Source organism: Protopterus annectens, chromosome 2.part1 (assembly GCF_019279795.1).
Source record: "Protopterus annectens isolate FY-2018-M chromosome 2.part1, PAN1.0, whole genome shotgun sequence".
Lineage (NCBI taxonomy): Eukaryota > Metazoa > Chordata > Ceratodontiformes > Protopteridae > Protopterus > Protopterus annectens.
In genome coordinates, this window is record NC_056729.1 from 1,493,575,398 (window position 1) to 1,493,593,151 (window position 17,754).

The 17,754-nt window shown below is 41.7% G+C and overlaps 1 protein-coding gene across 4 annotated transcripts in view; it reads right to left on the reverse strand.

The window, feature by feature from the left end:
• CCDC27 (coiled-coil domain containing 27) overlaps positions 1 to 17,754 on the reverse strand; it is a 1,043,518-nt gene that overhangs the window by 512,539 nt on the left and 513,225 nt on the right. For all 4 annotated transcript variants that reach the window (XM_044062954.1, XM_044062953.1, XM_044062952.1 and 1 more), the window contains one exon: positions 1,061 to 1,291. In XM_044062954.1, coding sequence (XP_043918889.1) covers positions 1,061 to 1,291 — 231 coding nt within the window. The remainder of the gene's footprint in view (positions 1 to 1,060; positions 1,292 to 17,754) is intronic.

The following is a 17,754-nucleotide window of genomic DNA, read 5'->3' on the forward strand; positions in this document are numbered from 1 at the left end:
GCTCCAGCCGAGAATCGAATGGAAGAACCTCTTGCTGTGAAGCAACAACGCTACCGCTGCACCACCGTGGCTTCTCTCCACTACTTATCTACTTTACATAATTGTTTGGTCATGTGATCACCACTATCCATTCAGATAGGACTGCAGATTCTTCCTCATTGCTAGAACCTCAGCCAGCAAAGTGCCGTTCACCTCATCACTTAACTCATCTTTGCAGATCACCCACAAATTAACTGAATATTACTGAACGGCATGCATACAACAAATGGAAGATCTGTAGGAACCCTCTAGGACCTTAGGCTACCAAAGCTAGATGATGCCCTGTGCCCTGGCTCTTAGTAAACAAAGCTATTACAGATACAAACAAATGCAGATAACAGTGACAGAGTTTAAAGAAAAAACATTAAGTTAAATTTTCCATGTCAGACATCCATCTGTTGCTCTTCTGGCATTTCTTCTCATTGATTATGAAATAGGTGTGACCTCCACAAGCATTACTACTATTTATAATATTCTTCATAATAAATTATTTTATAAGTACTATACAAATTATTTAATAAATATTTACAACTATTTAAACATTACAAAATGCTTAGCTTTGCCTGCAGTAAATAATAAAAGATTGCCATCAGCCAGTAACTTTCTCACATAGGAACAGTTGCAATTTTTAGGACAATTTCTAGGTCCATAGGTGAATAATTAAATCACCTCAAGCACCATCAGTAAACCATTGTGAAGATTATTTTCATACAAAAAGACTAACGTATGAATTATGCAGATATGCAGCATTTCTAAGATTTTTCTTTTAAATCTTGTCCTTTTTGGATTTATTTCAGATGAGGCTTTGTCTTCGTGAAAAGAGCATTTACTGCCCTATATACATATCTATCAATCATTAGGGTACAGTGACTCACTCCAGATTCTTGATAATACAATTCTGCTTCTGTGATATAAAGACTGGAATGTAACAATTTCATTCATTCCTTAAACAAAACTGGCCAGTGGCAAATATAACTAACATTAAAGACCAAAACATATTCTTTATGCAAAGTAAACTTACCTCATCATCCAGCTTAGTCACTTTGATCTCATTGTCCATAAACAATCTAGACAAAATTGTTGTTAGTGCTGGGGAATCAGTGTTGAGGACAGGGCCCATCTGGTTTAATTGCAATGTTAAGCAATCCACTTCTTCTCTCAAATCAGCAATTAAGTTGTCTTTCCTTATAGACTCCTGCTCAAAAACTTTAAGCCGGTTTACTTCATCTTCAAGTTTCAAGATTATTTTTTCCTAATAAAGGGAACAAGAGTGACGTTGTCAGAAAGGGATATCTATAACATGTTCAGTGGAGGAACAAGATGACCATGCAAGCTATTCACTGCTGTAAACCCTATTGTTAAGATATTCACCATGTTATATATATATATATATATATATATATATATATATATATATATATATGATATAAAATAACCCCTAGAATGATCCATGATGAAAAGTAATTCCCCCAATGATGAGCAGATTTAGAGTTCAAGAAAAAAAGCAATTTTGACACCACAACAAGAAATTAATCCTTAATAAATAGAAATGTTTCTCATGCTCAGAAGTGTTATATAAGTTCTTGTAGCCTAACATGACATATATCTATTAAATCTAGCTACATTTGGAAAAATAATAGCAATTAGATGAAAACACAGCACAGTAACTGAGAAACATAGAATAAGTGAACTTACCATAACAGTAGGTGATCGAATGATCACTGCTTCAGTAGCCTAAGCTATACAGTTTTTATCCTGCTAAAGATATAACAGCTGGCCAGCCTTCCAAGTTTTCATGGTGCCTTCCATGCACCCAAACCATTAGTAACCTTGAGCTGAGCTAACTAAAAAACAGATTTGGGCACCAAGTCCTTTAGAGCTTCCGTGCCAACATTGAGAGGGAGTTTAAAGTCCTGAGAGGGCAATGCTAGGAATATAACAATAAAAATCCATGCCCTAGCATTAAATATCATACAAAAATTAAGGGGAGGAAGGGATGGAGTGGCTGCTGCAACAGTGATTATTGCAACATCTGTTATGGTAAGTTTACTTACACAACTGTACTGTATTTCTGATAAAGATCACTGCTGCAGTAGCCTAAGCTATATGGGTAGATTAAATGGTTGACATGACTGGCAGTAGAAAGGATGATTGTCCAGGGGTCCCTGGGGAGTGGTCCTAGCAACGTCTGTTTGATACCTGGATAAGGAAGCTGCTTTATAGTGCTTTGTAAAAAGTACAGTTGTGTACACTTACCATAAATGTAGATGTTCAATTGTATTCACTGTTGCAGTCATAACAAATGGGTTATCCAGCTCCCAGTAGCCCTCAGTCAGCCAGAATACCAAAGGTAAGTAAAAATGACGTCGGTTGTAAAGGACGTCAGGGCGTCCGATACAAAAGGAGGCAGCCGACGTCACTTCCTCAGTTTTTCTTGCCACAAAAGTCAGGAGCCACCAGAAAATAACGCTTAGACCAAAAAGCAATTTGACAAATAACAAAGTAAGCCTGTACCTCAGGAAAAGAGAATAGGAGAGGACCACAAAAAGGGGGAAGGAGGGAGGGAAACCAGGACTGCAACAGTGAATACACTCGAACATCTACATTTATGGTAAATGTACACAACTGTACTATGTTCGTGTTTCACTGTTGCAGTCCTAACAAATGGGTTGATTACCAAAGCCCAGAGAAAAAAAGGGGAGAGGAACCAACAGCATCAATGGGTGGAGATAATGCCCTGCAACACCGCAGTGGCAAACCCTGCCCTGGCTCTGGAAAACAGAAGCAAATTATAATGCTTTGTGAAAGTGTGAACAGAAAACCATGTGGCAGCCTCCAAAATGTCTTTAGTAGGGACACCCCTTAGAAAGGCTGCAGAAGTGGAAGCCGCTCTAGTAGAGTGGGTCCTAACACCTTGAGGCAGAGCTTTGCCATGAAAGAAATAACAAAAAGTAATGCAATGTGCAATCCATTTAGAAATGGTTTGCTTAGAAATAGCCTTGCCCTAGGCTCCAGGGGCAAAACTGACCAACAACTGTGCTGATTTCCAAAGGTCTTTAGTCCTGTCCAGGTAAAACCTGAGCTGTCTGTGCACATCAAGAGAATGCAAGATCCTTTCACCTCTATTGCGAGGATTAGGAAAGACGGTAGGAAGGTGTATGGACTGATTAAGAGTCAGGCTGGAAACCACCTTAGGCATAAAGGAGGGATTAGTCCTGAAAGAGACTATTTCTCCATGGAAAATAAGAAAAGGCTCTACGGCCATCAAAGCTTGCAGCTCCGAAACCCTCCTTGCTGAAGTTATAGCCAAGAGGAAGGCGGTCTTCCAAGAGAGAAACTGAGGCAGCTGGCTCAAATGGAGGAACAGTGAGTTTCTCCAGAACAAAATTAAGATCCCAGGCTGGAGTAGGTGCTCTTCTGGGAGGTTTTAAATTGCAAACAGCTCTGAGAAACATTTTCATCAGGGGATGAGAGAAAATTATCTGTTCAAGAGAACAATGAGCAGAGATGGCTGAAGCATGGATCTTGATAGAGGAAAAAGAAAGACCATCCTGAAGCAAATCAGCCAGGTATTCCAGGATCAGAGGAGGAGTAGGTTGAGAAGCAGACTCCCCTCTAGTCTGCATCCAACGAGAGAACCTCTCCCATTTGCCAACATAGGATTTCCTAGTGCTAGGCCTCCTGGCCTCCCTCAGCACGTCAACCACCTGTTGGGAAAGGGAGGAAGAAAGGGAAGGAGTCATACAATGAGTCATGCTGCCAAATGATGAGACTGAAGATGAGGATGTAGAATGTTTCCCCTTTCCTGAACCAAAAGATCTGACTTCAGAGGAAGATGCCAAGGAGGAAGATGGGAGAGACTGCGAAGCAGTGGGTACCAATGCTGTCTGGGCCATTGTGGAGCTATGAGGACAGTCCTTGGACATTCGTCCCTGATCTTCACTAATACTCTGAGAAGAAGAGGAGGGAAGGTGTACACTGATAGTAACGTCCAAGGGAAGGACACAGCATCCACTTTCCAGGCTCTGCTGTGCTGTTGTCTGGTGCAAAAGAGAGGCAGCAGGTGGGACGAGAAAAGATCGACCTGAGGAGTGCCCCAACATTGAATGATGCTGTGAAAGACTGCTCTGTTCAGCTGCCGCCTGCTCAACTGATCTGCCAAAACATTGAGCCTTCCTGGAAGAAACTGAGCTAGGAGATGCAGGTCCAGGGATGCTGCCATGGACCAAAGATTCATGCTTTGCCTGCACAGGGGGTAAGACTGAGTCCCTCCCTGCTTGTTGATGTACCACATGACTGTGGTGTTGTCAGTCCTGACAAGGAGGGTCCCTGGAGAAAGAATATGCTTGAAAGCTAGTAAGGCCTACTGAACTGCAATCAACTCTTTTAGATTTATGTTGAAACACAGGTGCCCAGTAGGAAGGTAGCTGGAATAAAGAAGCTGAACCACAACAAAGTAAAATCTTCTTTTTTAATATAAAACGGTGAGCGCTTTCGCAATGGTAACCATTGCTTAATCAGACAGTTCATTCAAACAGCAACAGCACTTAAATGCTTTAATTCATTACTAAAACAACCAATCCTACCACTCAAAATTAATTCAGCACCCAGAAATCAATGAATTACTATGGTTACATTTTGCCCTTAGTTAATTGCTGAAGTCAGAAAAACTCTTGTTTAAAAACCACATGCACAAAATGTAAAGACAAGAACATGTGGATAAATATAAATAAAATACATAAAAAGGCAATGAATAAATACATATATCTTAGAGAAATATGTATTTATATATATATGTCTAATGCTTATTAGAAGCTAAAAGAGTTAACACATTTCATTCTATTTTATGTACAGCTTAATTCTGTATGAAATTATAAGATGATTTTTCAAACCACTATATGCTTTCTGAAACTGCAAGATGCACCCTGACCTAGTATTTGCTAGCACAGCAAAATTCATGTTTATGCCTTTTGGAAATGTACTGAGAAGCAGGTGATTATCTGCTAGGTCAGGAAAATGTATGAATAGCGTATGAATAGAACAATACTGTTTTCTATAATATGATTGAATATGAACAATCAACTCTGTTCGTGTTATGAGAACATGCACAGCTGCGGAAAAGAAGAGATACATGAAACAAAAGACTGCTTGAAGAATCTGTACTTGCTTTGTGCTCGAATTAGCTATAATACCTTGAATGGTAACATAACATAGTGGGAAGTTGTATCTAACTAGTGGTCACCAAGGCCACGTTGTTTTTCTTAGGAAGTTTTTCATAAAATTGATAGTGCAAGCAGAAAATCATGGACAAACAGCTGCTATGTAATGATGATGTTAAAACTTGTGATCTGTTATGTCAGCTTGGTAGGCAATGTCTTATTAGAAAATGTATAAAAATATCTGCACTTCCTGATTCTAGTTAGACAAACTCTGTATTAGCACATTTTTGTCTCCTTGCTGCAAGATTAAAGTGCCTTAACCTGAACCTACTGTGTATTGATCATTTTTAAAGTTTATTTTTCCTATGACAGATTGGTCCTTCGAGCTGGAAAACTCTCGCTCTAGCTCATGTCAGATGGGCCCGGTGGCATGAAACCGTACGGGGAAGAGGCCACATCGGTTCTTCGGCTCTGAAAGACCTCCGACTGAATTGTCGTTCAAAAGAGGCCAGCCACTGTTTCTGATCTGTGATTGGAGGATGAGTCAACAGTTCTGGTGAGACGATCAATCACGGAGGCTCAGGTAAAGAGGAATTTACCTTTTCTTTGTTTCATATCAGGGACTTGTTACAGTATTTATATAAATCAGGGACAAAAAGATTGCTGTCTTGTCATAGATCAGGGAAACAGGATAGGTAGGCAGTTATTCTAGATAAACTGTGAAAAAGAGAAAATCGTGGTACCACGTGATAAAAAGGGTTACGTAACAATTTCTAACTAAGTTAAGACAACATGGGAAATAAGTGCACAAAAAGTTCCCGAGATCCGCCTTTAACCGAAGACGCGAAATATATGCAATTACAGCGTGCCGACGTTAGGTACTATACAAAATGGGTTAATAAATACAAATTTGATGGCAAATTAGTTAAACCTTCACTTATCAAACTTGTCAAACGACTTAAAACAGACGCAAAAGGTCAGGTAAAAAAGCAACGTCAATTGGGAGTTCCTCAGGCACACAGGTGGCTTGAGGAAGCAAACCGTAGGGAACAAAAGAATAAAAATTCAAAAGCAATGTTTCTAGATAAAGAAGACAATAACTTGGTAATAGCATCGGCCCCTCCGCCCCCCTTACCAGAATATGAAGCGAGTGGACAAGCTGATCCACCTCCGCTATATCCAGCTGTCCCTGCAAAATCAAAACCGTTTGTCAGAGATCCTGTCGAGACTAGGTCTCGAACACGCAACTTAAGATGGGATATTGAATTGTATGAAACAAATAAAAATTCATGAGCTACGAGTGAAGAAGAGATATGTCTACTCATAGAAGTACCAAATCCACAGGCAGGACAAGACACAACTCTTCTAGTATATAGTCCATGGACACCGGAAGACATCCGGAAAGCCATAGAGGGAATTCTCCATCCGAAAGGTAATTTTAGAAAATTCTTAGAAGACTTACAGGGCATAAGGTTAAGTTACCATTTAAATGGAGAGGAAGTAGAGAAAGTAGTCAGACAAATCGTAGGTCCAGATTGGCACATGATCAGTGGCAACTGGAGTCCCCGTGACGCAGAACATAGGCCACTCCCACATAGTAACGCAGAACTGGATAACTAGAGTGAAAGGTCTGACAGATCGAATCTCTGAGAAATGGAAGCCTAGGGCTGACTGGACTTGCATTAATCAATGCATCCAACAAGAAGGTGAAACTGTTGATAGATATTATGCCAGATTATTAGAGTGTTTTAATAACCATTGTGGAATGCAGGTACCTGAAGACCAAACACATGATTGTCCATATGAGCAGCAATTAAAGAATGCTTTTTTGAAAGGCAGTATTACACCCATTAGCAGCTTTATTACAAAGCACATAGCAGATCATCGTACGAGTAGATTACAGTCATTACTTGAATATGCAAGACATGCCGAAAGGCATTTTAATAGCAAAAAGAAAAAGAAAACTCAAGTATTTGCAGTAGAAGACAGATCAGAAGTCTTTGTAGTACAGACCGGGAAGAAGGGTAAGAAAAATGCCCAGGGAAACAAACTGATAAGCGATTAGAGGAATTTGAAGAAAGAAAGAAAAGGGGTGAATGTTTTAAATGCGGAAAAAAGGGACATTTAGCAAGGGATTGCAGGCAAAATAAAAAGGTAACCACGGAAGACAAGGAGGGTGAGGACTGACTATATGATAGTCAAGAATCACTAGAAGGGAATAATCAAGAAAAGACAAATGCAAATGTGATAGAAGGAGTAGAGAATGTGATATAAGAAATAGAGGATGTGCATGAAATCACAGATAATGAAGAAAATGAAATCTTGGATTTAGCATTATTGAGCCTAGAGCTCTACTTAGCAGACACAAAACCGGAAGTTACACTTCTGGTAGAGGGGAGGGAAGTTAAATTCCTGTGTGACTCAGGGGCTTCACGGACCCTGATACATCCTTCCAAACTACCAGAAAATTCGGAATCACTTGATTACATATTAGTGAAAGCAGCTAATGGACAGCTGTATCGGGAGCCACTCTCCCACAATATAGCAATAACTGACCCTGTTTCAGGGATGACCCAGAAAAGCAAAATTGTTGTTTCTGCAAAATGCCCAGTGAATCTTTTGGGCAGAGACCTTATGCAGATATTTGGCATAGCAGTAGTTCCAACTATGCAGGGTATGGAAGCACAGCGACAAATGGATACTTTTGTGGTGTGACCGGAGGGTGAAACATTTTATTGGTACAGCCAGGACTTGGTTACAACTGGTCCAGGGGCAGTAACCGAAGAACTGATGAACATAGCCATCAGTAAATCCCCCTCCCTTGACACTGATAAACAGCATTTGTTGCATTGCACTCTACATTACTGTAGCAAACCAGGACCTGATAAAGAATATGAGCAAGAACTGTTTAGAAACCATGCTAACAGATTAGTATTACGTAATCTGCACTGGGACACAGAAGGAAACAGTGTATTTAGCTGTTCATTACCCCAGGAATTCCTAGCCCTTTACAAATCTAATCGATTACCACATGTTAGTTTAACTAAAGATAAGAATGTGACGTGGGCAGCCCTAGGAGAAAAAGTCACAAGGTGGGAAAAACAGACAGGATTAGAACTTTCAGAACAGGGAGTACAAAAGCAGAAGCTGAAGTGGATAACACAGACACACCCAGCTGTGCACTTGCAGGCAAGTGAGGACAGCTGAGTAGCACTCTTAGTAGAGGAAGAGGAAAAAGCCTTACGAGACATACCAGAGACTCTCTGGTCAGCAGGGAAATCAGATGTAGGACTTATTCGTACAGCAGGACCAGTCACTATCACACCAAAGTCAGCATTTAGACCTCAAAAGAGACAGTATCCCTTAAGAAAGGATGCAGAAGTAGGAATCAAACCTATAACAGCAGCCTTACTTAAGGAAGGAGTATTGATAGAATCTCCCGATTCACCATGTAATACACCCTTATTTCCTGTTAGGAAAGCAAATGGAGAATGGCGTATGGTCCAAGATTTACAAGCTGTAAATGATGCAGTTATACCTAGAGCACCTACGGTGACAGATCAACACACTTTATTGAATGATTTGAAACCTCAACAAAAGTATTTTTCTGTGGTAGATATTAGTAATGCGTTTTTCTCAATACCGATACACCCTGATAGCCAACATTGGTTTGCATTTACATTTCAGGGGAAAAGGTATACATACACGCAACTACCACAGGGATATTGTGAGAGTCCAACAATATTCGCACAGGAAATGGCAAGTAACCTGGCGGGATTTATCCCACCGAAAGGCAGCCAGATTTTACTTTATGTAGATGACATTCTGCTGGCAGCCCCCACCCAGCAAGAATGCAGAGAAGATACCATAGCATTACTACAATTTCTAGCTACTCAAGGACACAAAGTAAACAAAAACAAACTGCAACTTTGGAAAAAGCAGGTTAAATACCTGGGATATGTAATATCCAAAAAGGCAGAATATTAAATGAAGACAGAAAAACAGCAATATTACAAGCACCCAAACCAACTACCAAGAAGGAAATTATGTAGTTCCTAGGTACGACTAATTTTTGACGGAGTTGGATTCCAAACTATGCCTTGGAATCTGCTCCACTGACTAACTTAATATTCAAGAGGCCTATGGCAGCACAAGATTTATTACAATGGACACCAGAAGCAGAATCAGCTTTCTGCAAATTGAAACAACTGATAGCCTCCTCATTAGTTTTAGGATTACTGAACTATCATAAACGATTTTTCCAAACTGTAGACTGTAAGCAGGGTTATATGACATCAGTGTTAACACAGCAACATGGGGCAAACAACGCCCCATAGCTTACTATTCATCACAGCTAGACCCAGTGGCGTGATCCTTGCCCCACTGTGTACAAGCAGTAGTCGCAGCTGCAATGGCAGTGCAGGCTTCAGCCTCAGTAGTGTTATTCCACCCTCTCACAATGAGAGTGCCTCATGCAGTTGCGATTATTTTACTGCAAGAAAAAGTAGCATATCTTTCTCCTGCTAGACATCTTTCCTGTATGACTATACTGTTGAGCCAACCTCATATGACAACTGAACGACGCACAACTTTGAATCCGTCAACCTTGCTCCCAACCCCTGCAGATGGCAAACCACACTGCTACCCTGCAGGAGATTGAGCAAAAGACATAGCCTAGAAAAGATCTCACGGATGTTCCCTTGGATGATGCCGAGTGACATATTATGTGGACGGCTCGTGTAGGAGGTTGTCCTACAGGACAGAATCTAGTGGGGTATGCAGTAGTTTCTGATACTGAGATTTTAGAAGCAAAGTCTTTACCACATAACTTATCTGCACAAGCAGCAGAATTGATTGCTTTAACAAGGGCATGTACCTTGGCAAAGGATAAACGTGTGAACATTTTTACTGACAGCCAGTACGCTTTTTCTACTGTACATGTTTTTTCGCAGCAGTGGAAAAATAGAGGAATGATAACATCTACTGGTAAACCAATTAATCATGCGCAATTTATTTTAGATTTGTTAGAATCTATTCAGTTACCTCAGAAAGTAGCTATTTGTAAATGCGTAGCTAATACCAAACAACAGGATAGGATTTCAAAAGGTAAAGCGAGAGCTGATACAGCTGCATAGCAGGCAGCTTCAGCCTCAAAAGTATTTCTTTTGAGTGAGGAATTACAACCATTTGAGATTTTAGATTTAGAAATGTTAAAAACAATGCAGACACTTACTACAAATGTAAAAAAACAAAAATGGATAAAACGAGAAGCAATTCTTGAGAAAGGGTTGTACATCTCCAAAGAAAGAAAACCAATTTTACCATCTAACTTGTTTAGATATGCAGCTTTGTTGAGCCATGGGCAGTGCCATGTTTCAACAGGGGGGATGGTACAGTTAGTGAATCGAGTGTTTACAACGTATGGATTTACAAACTACACAAAAAATGTTTGTGCAGCATGCCATGTTTGTAACAAGCATCATGCACAGGGGGCACTGAAGCCTAAGCAAGGGAGTTTCCCTGCACCACCGTATCCGTTCCATACTATCTGTATGGATTTTATAGAACTAAACAAATGTGAAAATAAAAAGTACTGTCTTGTCATTATAGATATGTTTTCCAAACGGGTGGAAGCCTTTCCGACTTAAAATCCAGATGCAGCTACTGTTGCAAAAGTCCTCGTTAAAGAAATTATTCCTAGATTTGGCATACCGGAAAAGATTTATAGTGACAATGGCACACACTTTGTAAATCAAACTATACAACAATTGAGCCGTTATTTTGGGATTTCTTTGAAAAAACATTGTGCATACCACCCCCAATCTGCAGGATTAGTAGAGAGGCATAATGGAGTTTTGAAAAATAAGCTTAGGAAATTGATTAGTGAGACACAAAAGAACTGGGTGCACTGTCTGCCTCTGGCACTGTTGAGTATGAGAACTGTTCCAAATGTAAAAGGGTTAACTCCTTTTGAAATACTGTTTGGGAGGGCATATTATACACCTCAGTGGAAACCTCTCATGCCTGCAGACCAGGAGGCTGACAGTTTACTTGCAGAGTATATATGAGGCGATTTTTGAAAAAAAAACTTCTGCAGTTAAATTCTGTTTCAGATAAAGAACAAGCCAGACCATCGGAAGCAGCAGTAGTCCCAGGCACGTGGGTCTGGGTGAAGGTCGTGAAGAAAAGGAATTGGAGTTCTCCAAAGTGGGAAGGACCGTACCAAGTGTTACTGTCAACACCCACTGCAGTCAAGATCGCAGAGCGAGCGTCCTGGATTCATCTGACACTGTAAATTGGTTAAGAACTTTGAACTGGACAAAAACCTTGTTACTGTTGTACAACAAGAACAAAATGACCAGGTATAGAGTAAACACGGATGCAGAACAACCTCAGAAAAATTGCATGATCATCCTGTTAGCTATACTGATAACAATGATCTTTTTGCTGTGGCCTTTCCTTTTTCCAGCCACACGAGTTGAACTGAACAAACGTGATGCATTACTCATAGACTGGCATCCAAACTTTAACAGTTACCAATCAATTAAATATGTGTATGCTGAGACTTTTAATGTTTCGAACTGCTGGATTTGCACAGCTATACCAATAGCATATGGGGGATTATTAATGACTGCTATCCCCCTAGGGGTCAATGAGATCTGGGAAAACTTGATTTTTGATACTATACCTGTGAAATCACAAGACAAAATAGCATTGTACCTACCTGTTACACAAAAAGGAATTGTATGTTTTTATAAAAATTACACTATTCAGGTGGGTTGGAGCAATTGCAATGTGACTGTTTCTTATAAATGTTATATTAAGGCTAATAAGGCAGAAACTATCTGTGATACAAACTATGACTCATACTTTGAAAAAATGAAGAGAACTGTTAGTGAAATACAACATAATCCTGTTCTTTTGAAGCAACTTTATATTATTGACAAGAAATTGTTTCATGCAGGGCAAGCATATATCAATACTAAAGTAGAGAATTGTTATTTTGTTTGTGGGAAAAAGGCATACAAATGGCTACCTGAGAATTGGTCCGGCAGTTGTTTTTTCGGTTACCTGGTTCCGGCCATACGACACACTGCAGCTTTGCCTCAGGGAAAAATTTGAAACATCAGAGAGGTCAGCAGTAAACCTAGAAGTCCAATCAAGAGACCCGAGAATCCAGTGGGACGAATCGAAGCAGGGTGGAGAAACCATAACTCCGTGAAAAACAAAAATAAACTGACACATATGGACTTGAGTGACACTATTATATCATGGGCAGGCATAGCCACTGCATATGGCGCAGTGAAATCGATTTGGGAGCTGAGAAAACTGTCCAAACTTCTCGAAGTTATGAGCAATGCAACTTTTTCTGCTCTCGAATTAGTGACTGATGAACTAAATGCTATGAGAACTGTGGTGCCTCAAAACCGCATGGCTCTTGACTTCACCCTAGCGGCGAGAGGTGGTACATGCACTTTAATCAAAGAAGAATGCTGTTCGTATATTCCTGACAACCAGCATGAGATAAACGACCATCTTGAGGTGATCAAGTGTCGACCATGACCAAACCAGGCCCAAACCCTCTGACGGACTTTTTTCCAGAATTTGTTTGGGGGGGGGGGGTTCCATTCTAATGAACATCCTGATTGCCATTTGTGTGGAATTACTCCTATTAGGAACATGCATTTGTTGTGGTATTCCCTGCATGAAAAAGTTAATCAAAGATTTTATAGACATATCAGTTTCTGAGACTTTGTATCAAAGTACTGAAATTGAAGAGTTGTTGAAAACTGAAATGCTTTCATAAGTATAAACTGAATGACTCTCTTAATTGCAAATCCGAAATGGAAGAGGTTCGGAGAAGAAGCAAACTGTTATTGCTTTTGAAAATAGAATAAAAAGTATTAACAGGGGGGAAATGTTAGAGAAATATGTATTTATATATATGTCTAATGCTTATTAGAAGCTAAAAGAGTTAACACATTTCATTCTATTTTATGTACAGCTTAATTCTGTATGAAATTATAAGATGATTTTTCAAACCACAGTATGCTTTCTGAAACTGCAAGATGCACCCTGACCTAGTATTTGCTAGCACAGCAAACTTCATGTTTATGCCTTTTGGAAATGCACTGAGAAGCAGGTGATTATCTGCTAGGTCAGGAAAATGTATGAATAGTGTATGAATAGAACAATACTGTTTTCTATAATATGATTGAACATGAATGAGAAGTTATGTACCTACCATAACGTTCCATGTTAGTTGTCTTCTCTCGCCTTCTTTCTTGCTTGATGGGTTCAGAGCCGATCCTCGGCCCCGACTCGGCACTTTGCTAAGCTCGAGAGTCACTTTTACCAGCTCGAGGCAGCCCCATATCCCATGATGCAAGGCGGTAAGTACCCAGATCTCGTTTGGTACCTATAGGCAATAACACCTAGCACAAAAAACTTCCCAGAAGGAAAGAAAGGCAAAAAGCCTAAAGGATGGGCTATAAGGTAGACCAGAACTAGCTGGTCTTAAGAAGCATTCTTCCATATAGGGAGAAAAAGGTCTGTCCAGGCCAGGGGGCAGGAGGGAGGGTCAAGAAAGAAGGCGAGAGAAGACAACTAACATGGAACGTTATGGTAGGTACATAACTTCTCAATGTTAAGTTGTCAATCTCGCCTTCATTCTTGCTTGATGGGACCGCGTCCCTAGCACCTCTATCCTGGGTGGCTCAATGGAACAGACTCTTGAGAACTGTAGAGCCAAAACTGGCTCTATCCCTGGAGGCCAAATCCAATTTGTAATGAGAAACAAAGGTATGAGGAGTGGCCCAAGTGGCTGCTGCACAAATAGTGTCTAATGGAAGTCTAGCCTGAAAAGCTGTAGAAGTGGCTAAGCTTCTGTTTGAATGCGCTTTAGGTTTTGAGCACAGCTGTTTTCCCCTGAGCTGATAGATTTCGGAGATGGTGGAAGAAAGCCAGCTAGATAAGGTCACTTTGGAGACAGGAAGGCCTTTCTTGTTTTCAGCATAAGAAAGAAAGAGTTGATCGGATTTCCTGAATTGTTTTGTTCTGTCCAAATAATATCTGAGTTGGCGGTGAGCATCAAGATAATGTAATTTTTGTTCCGATCTGTTTGAGTAATTAGGGAAAAATACAGGGAGGTCAATAGATTGGTTCAAATTATTTTTCGAGGCCACCTTAGGCAAAAAGGTTGGATTAGTTCTCAAGGATACACTGTCTTTGTGGAAGACCAAATAAGGGGGACGAACAGAGAGAGCATGAAGTTCTGACACTCTCCTTGCCGAGGTAATAGCAACAAGGAAGAGTGTTTTCCATGAAAGAAATTTCAGGGAACATGAAACAGCTGGCTCGAAGGGAGGAAGAATTAAGGATGTCAGCACTAGATTTAGGTCCCATTGAGGAGGAGGACTCCTGACTGGAGGTTTCAGGAGAAAAATTCCTTTAGAAAGGCTCTACAAAGCCTGTGGGACATAATGTTGTGATCTGCAAACCCGACATGAAAATTCGAGATAGCAGCCAACTGAACTTTGACCGTGGAAGATGAAGAGCCAGAGTGAAAGACTTCCACTAAGAAATCCAAAACTGCTTGAACAGGGGCAGTAAAGGGATCTATATTTTTAGCTTTTGCCCAACAAGAGAAGCGTTTCCACTTGCTGGTATAAATCCTTCTAGTAGAGGATTTAAGGGAAGCCACTATGATATCCCTAACAGGATTAGAGATCATAGGAAGCCTGGCTAAGGAAGGAAGTGGAGCAACCAAGCTGTGAGGTTGAGAGAAGGAATAGACCGATGCAGCTGACCCGATTGGTGAATCAGAAGGTCTGGCACTGGGTCCAGATGCCACGGCTGCACCAATAGGTGATGATGGAGGAACGGAAACCAAATTTGTCGAGGCCAATAGGGAGCAATGAGAATCATTTTGGCTCTCAAAACGGTGGCTTTCTGGAGTACTTGTGGAATCAACGGAAAGGGAGGAAAGGCATAAAGAAGTCCCTGGGGCCAATCCTGGGTTAGAGCGTCTCTGGGGGGATGGCCTGGCAGTGGGAAGAAAGAAAAGAAGTCTGGGCATTTGCTGTTTTGGGGAGTAGCAAAAAGATCGCAACATGGGCCCCATTCTAGAAAAATCTCCTCCACTATAGATTGTTTGAGAGACCACTCGTGAGGCATGAGAATAGCTCTGCTCAATCTGTCCGCTAGAATGTTGGTTTTCCCATGGATATGCGTTGCTACCAGAAACCGATGAGAGGAGATCGCCCATTGCCAAAGTCTGAGAGCTTCTCGACACAAGGGGTAGGACTTGGTTCCACCCTGTTTGTTGATATACCATACTACAGACATGTTGTCTGTGTGAACTGCAATTGTTCCCAAGGGAAGAAAGTCGTTGAGGGCTTGCAACGTTAAAAGCACTGCTCTCATCTCTAGGACATTTATGTGCAGGTGGTATTCGAACGGTTGCCACGTCCCATGAACCATCCTGCCCTGATAATGACCCCCCCCACCCGATCAGGGAGGCGTCCGTAGTGACTGTGGCGACGGGCGCGGGGTATCCAAAGGGTCTGCCTTGATGAATCTGGGGAGAAGAAATCCACCATGATAGATGATTCTTGCAAATTTGTGTCACCAGGATTTGGTGACGCATGGGAAGTTGTTGGTAAGACCACTGGGTGAACAACATCCATTGAAGAAGACGCATGTAGAAGCGGGCCGGGGAAGAAGGGTAATGGCCGCAGCCATGAGGCCCAACACCTTCAGAACCATTCTGGCTTGCACCTTTTTGCAGGCAAGGATGATCCTCACGTGACTTTGGATATCTGAGATTCTTTGGTCTGTGAGGGTTGCTGACATCCGAACAGTGTTTAAATTTGCGCCTATGAAAGTAATAGACTGGCAGGGCAATAAGGAGGATTTTTCGTAGTTGATCGAAATTCCTAATTGAGTGCAGAGATTTAGGGTGTAATCCCTGGCTTGAAGAAGTTGATGCCTGGTGGTGGCTGAAAGGAGCCAGTCGTCGAGATACGGAAACACCTGGAATCCTTGACGTCTCAGGTGAGCAGTGACCATTGCCATACATTTGGTGAACACTCTGGGGGCTGTAGTGAGACCAAAGGGCAGGGCTCTGAATTGAAAATGACTGGACCCCAGCCGAAAGCGGAGAAACCTTCTGGAGCGTCTGTGAATTTTTATGTGATAGTACGTGTCCTGAAGGTCTATTGAGCACATCCAGTTGTCCTTTTCTAGGAAGGGCAAAATTGATTGAAGTGTGACCATTCGAAATCTTGTCTTTCTCACAGACTTGTTGAGTCGGCTGAGATCCAATATTGGTCTCCAGTCTCCCGTCTTTTTGGGGACCAAAAAGAATCTTGAGTAGATTCCGGGCTCTGAATGGTCTGTTGTAACTGGCTGAATGGCCCTTTTTTGTAGAAGCTTTGATACTTCTAACTTTGCAATTTCCCTTAGACCGGGTGGCACATCTGGAAGGGAATTTTTGTGAGTGAAAGGACTTTCCTCAAAAGGAATCTTGTAACCCTCGGATATGATCGACTCTACCCATCTGTCTTGAGAGAGGGAACACCAGGCTTCTGGGTACAGCGATAGTCTTCCCCCGACTGCCTCCAAGGATGGACAGTCGGGCAACATCTCAGAGATGCTGGAAGGGCTTGTCAGAGAGAGGCTCTCTGCTTCCCTGGTTTTGTGGACCCCCTCTGCCTCTAGAGCGGCATCTGTTATTATTACCCCCTCTGCCTCTAGGGGTAAACTGACCACGTGCATCTGGCGTGACTCCCTGGGATTTACGGAACCACATTTTTCCACCCTTCTGACCTTTGGGGTAAGGTCTAGAGGGGGTAGAAAAACGGACCCCTACGGCAGAAAGAGTCTTGCCGTCCTGCTCACACCTGGTCAATGTATCCTTCACTTGAGGGCCAAACAATGCTGACCCATCAAAGGGAGAATTCGTGAAGGAAGCCTTAAAGGGATCTGCAAAATTACAGAGCCGCATCCAGGATTGACGTCTAAGAGCCACTCCTGTACCCGCGGCTCTACTCGCTCCATCTGCTGCATACGAGATCAGTCGCATGGAGGAGTTAGCTATAGAATTAAGGATTCCTAGCTGAGAAGCAATCTTTTCTTGAGCCCCTGCAGCCAGGATCCTGCACTACTTCACCTAGTTCCTTAAGGATGTCCCTTTGGAGTCTGGTGAAGTGACATAAATAGTTCAGCGAACGCATGGCAAAGGTCGCTGAGGAGAACATCTGCTTACCATACCTATCCATGGTCCTAGAATCCTTATTAGGAGGATGGACTGGTACGAAAGGATCTGCAAGTTCCTTCTTAGTGGCGGCCGCCACCACCATGGCATCAACAGGGACACCTTTTGTAAGGAATTGCTTTTCAGAAGGGGCTGTAATAAATTTAGACGGCCTCCTAGGAACTGGCTCTACAGAATCAGGAGCAGCCCAAGCCTTTCGAGCAATAACCTCCATAAGGGGGTCGAAAGGTGGAGACACCCAGGTGGTGGAGGGTCGAGATCCAAATGCCTCTAGGTATA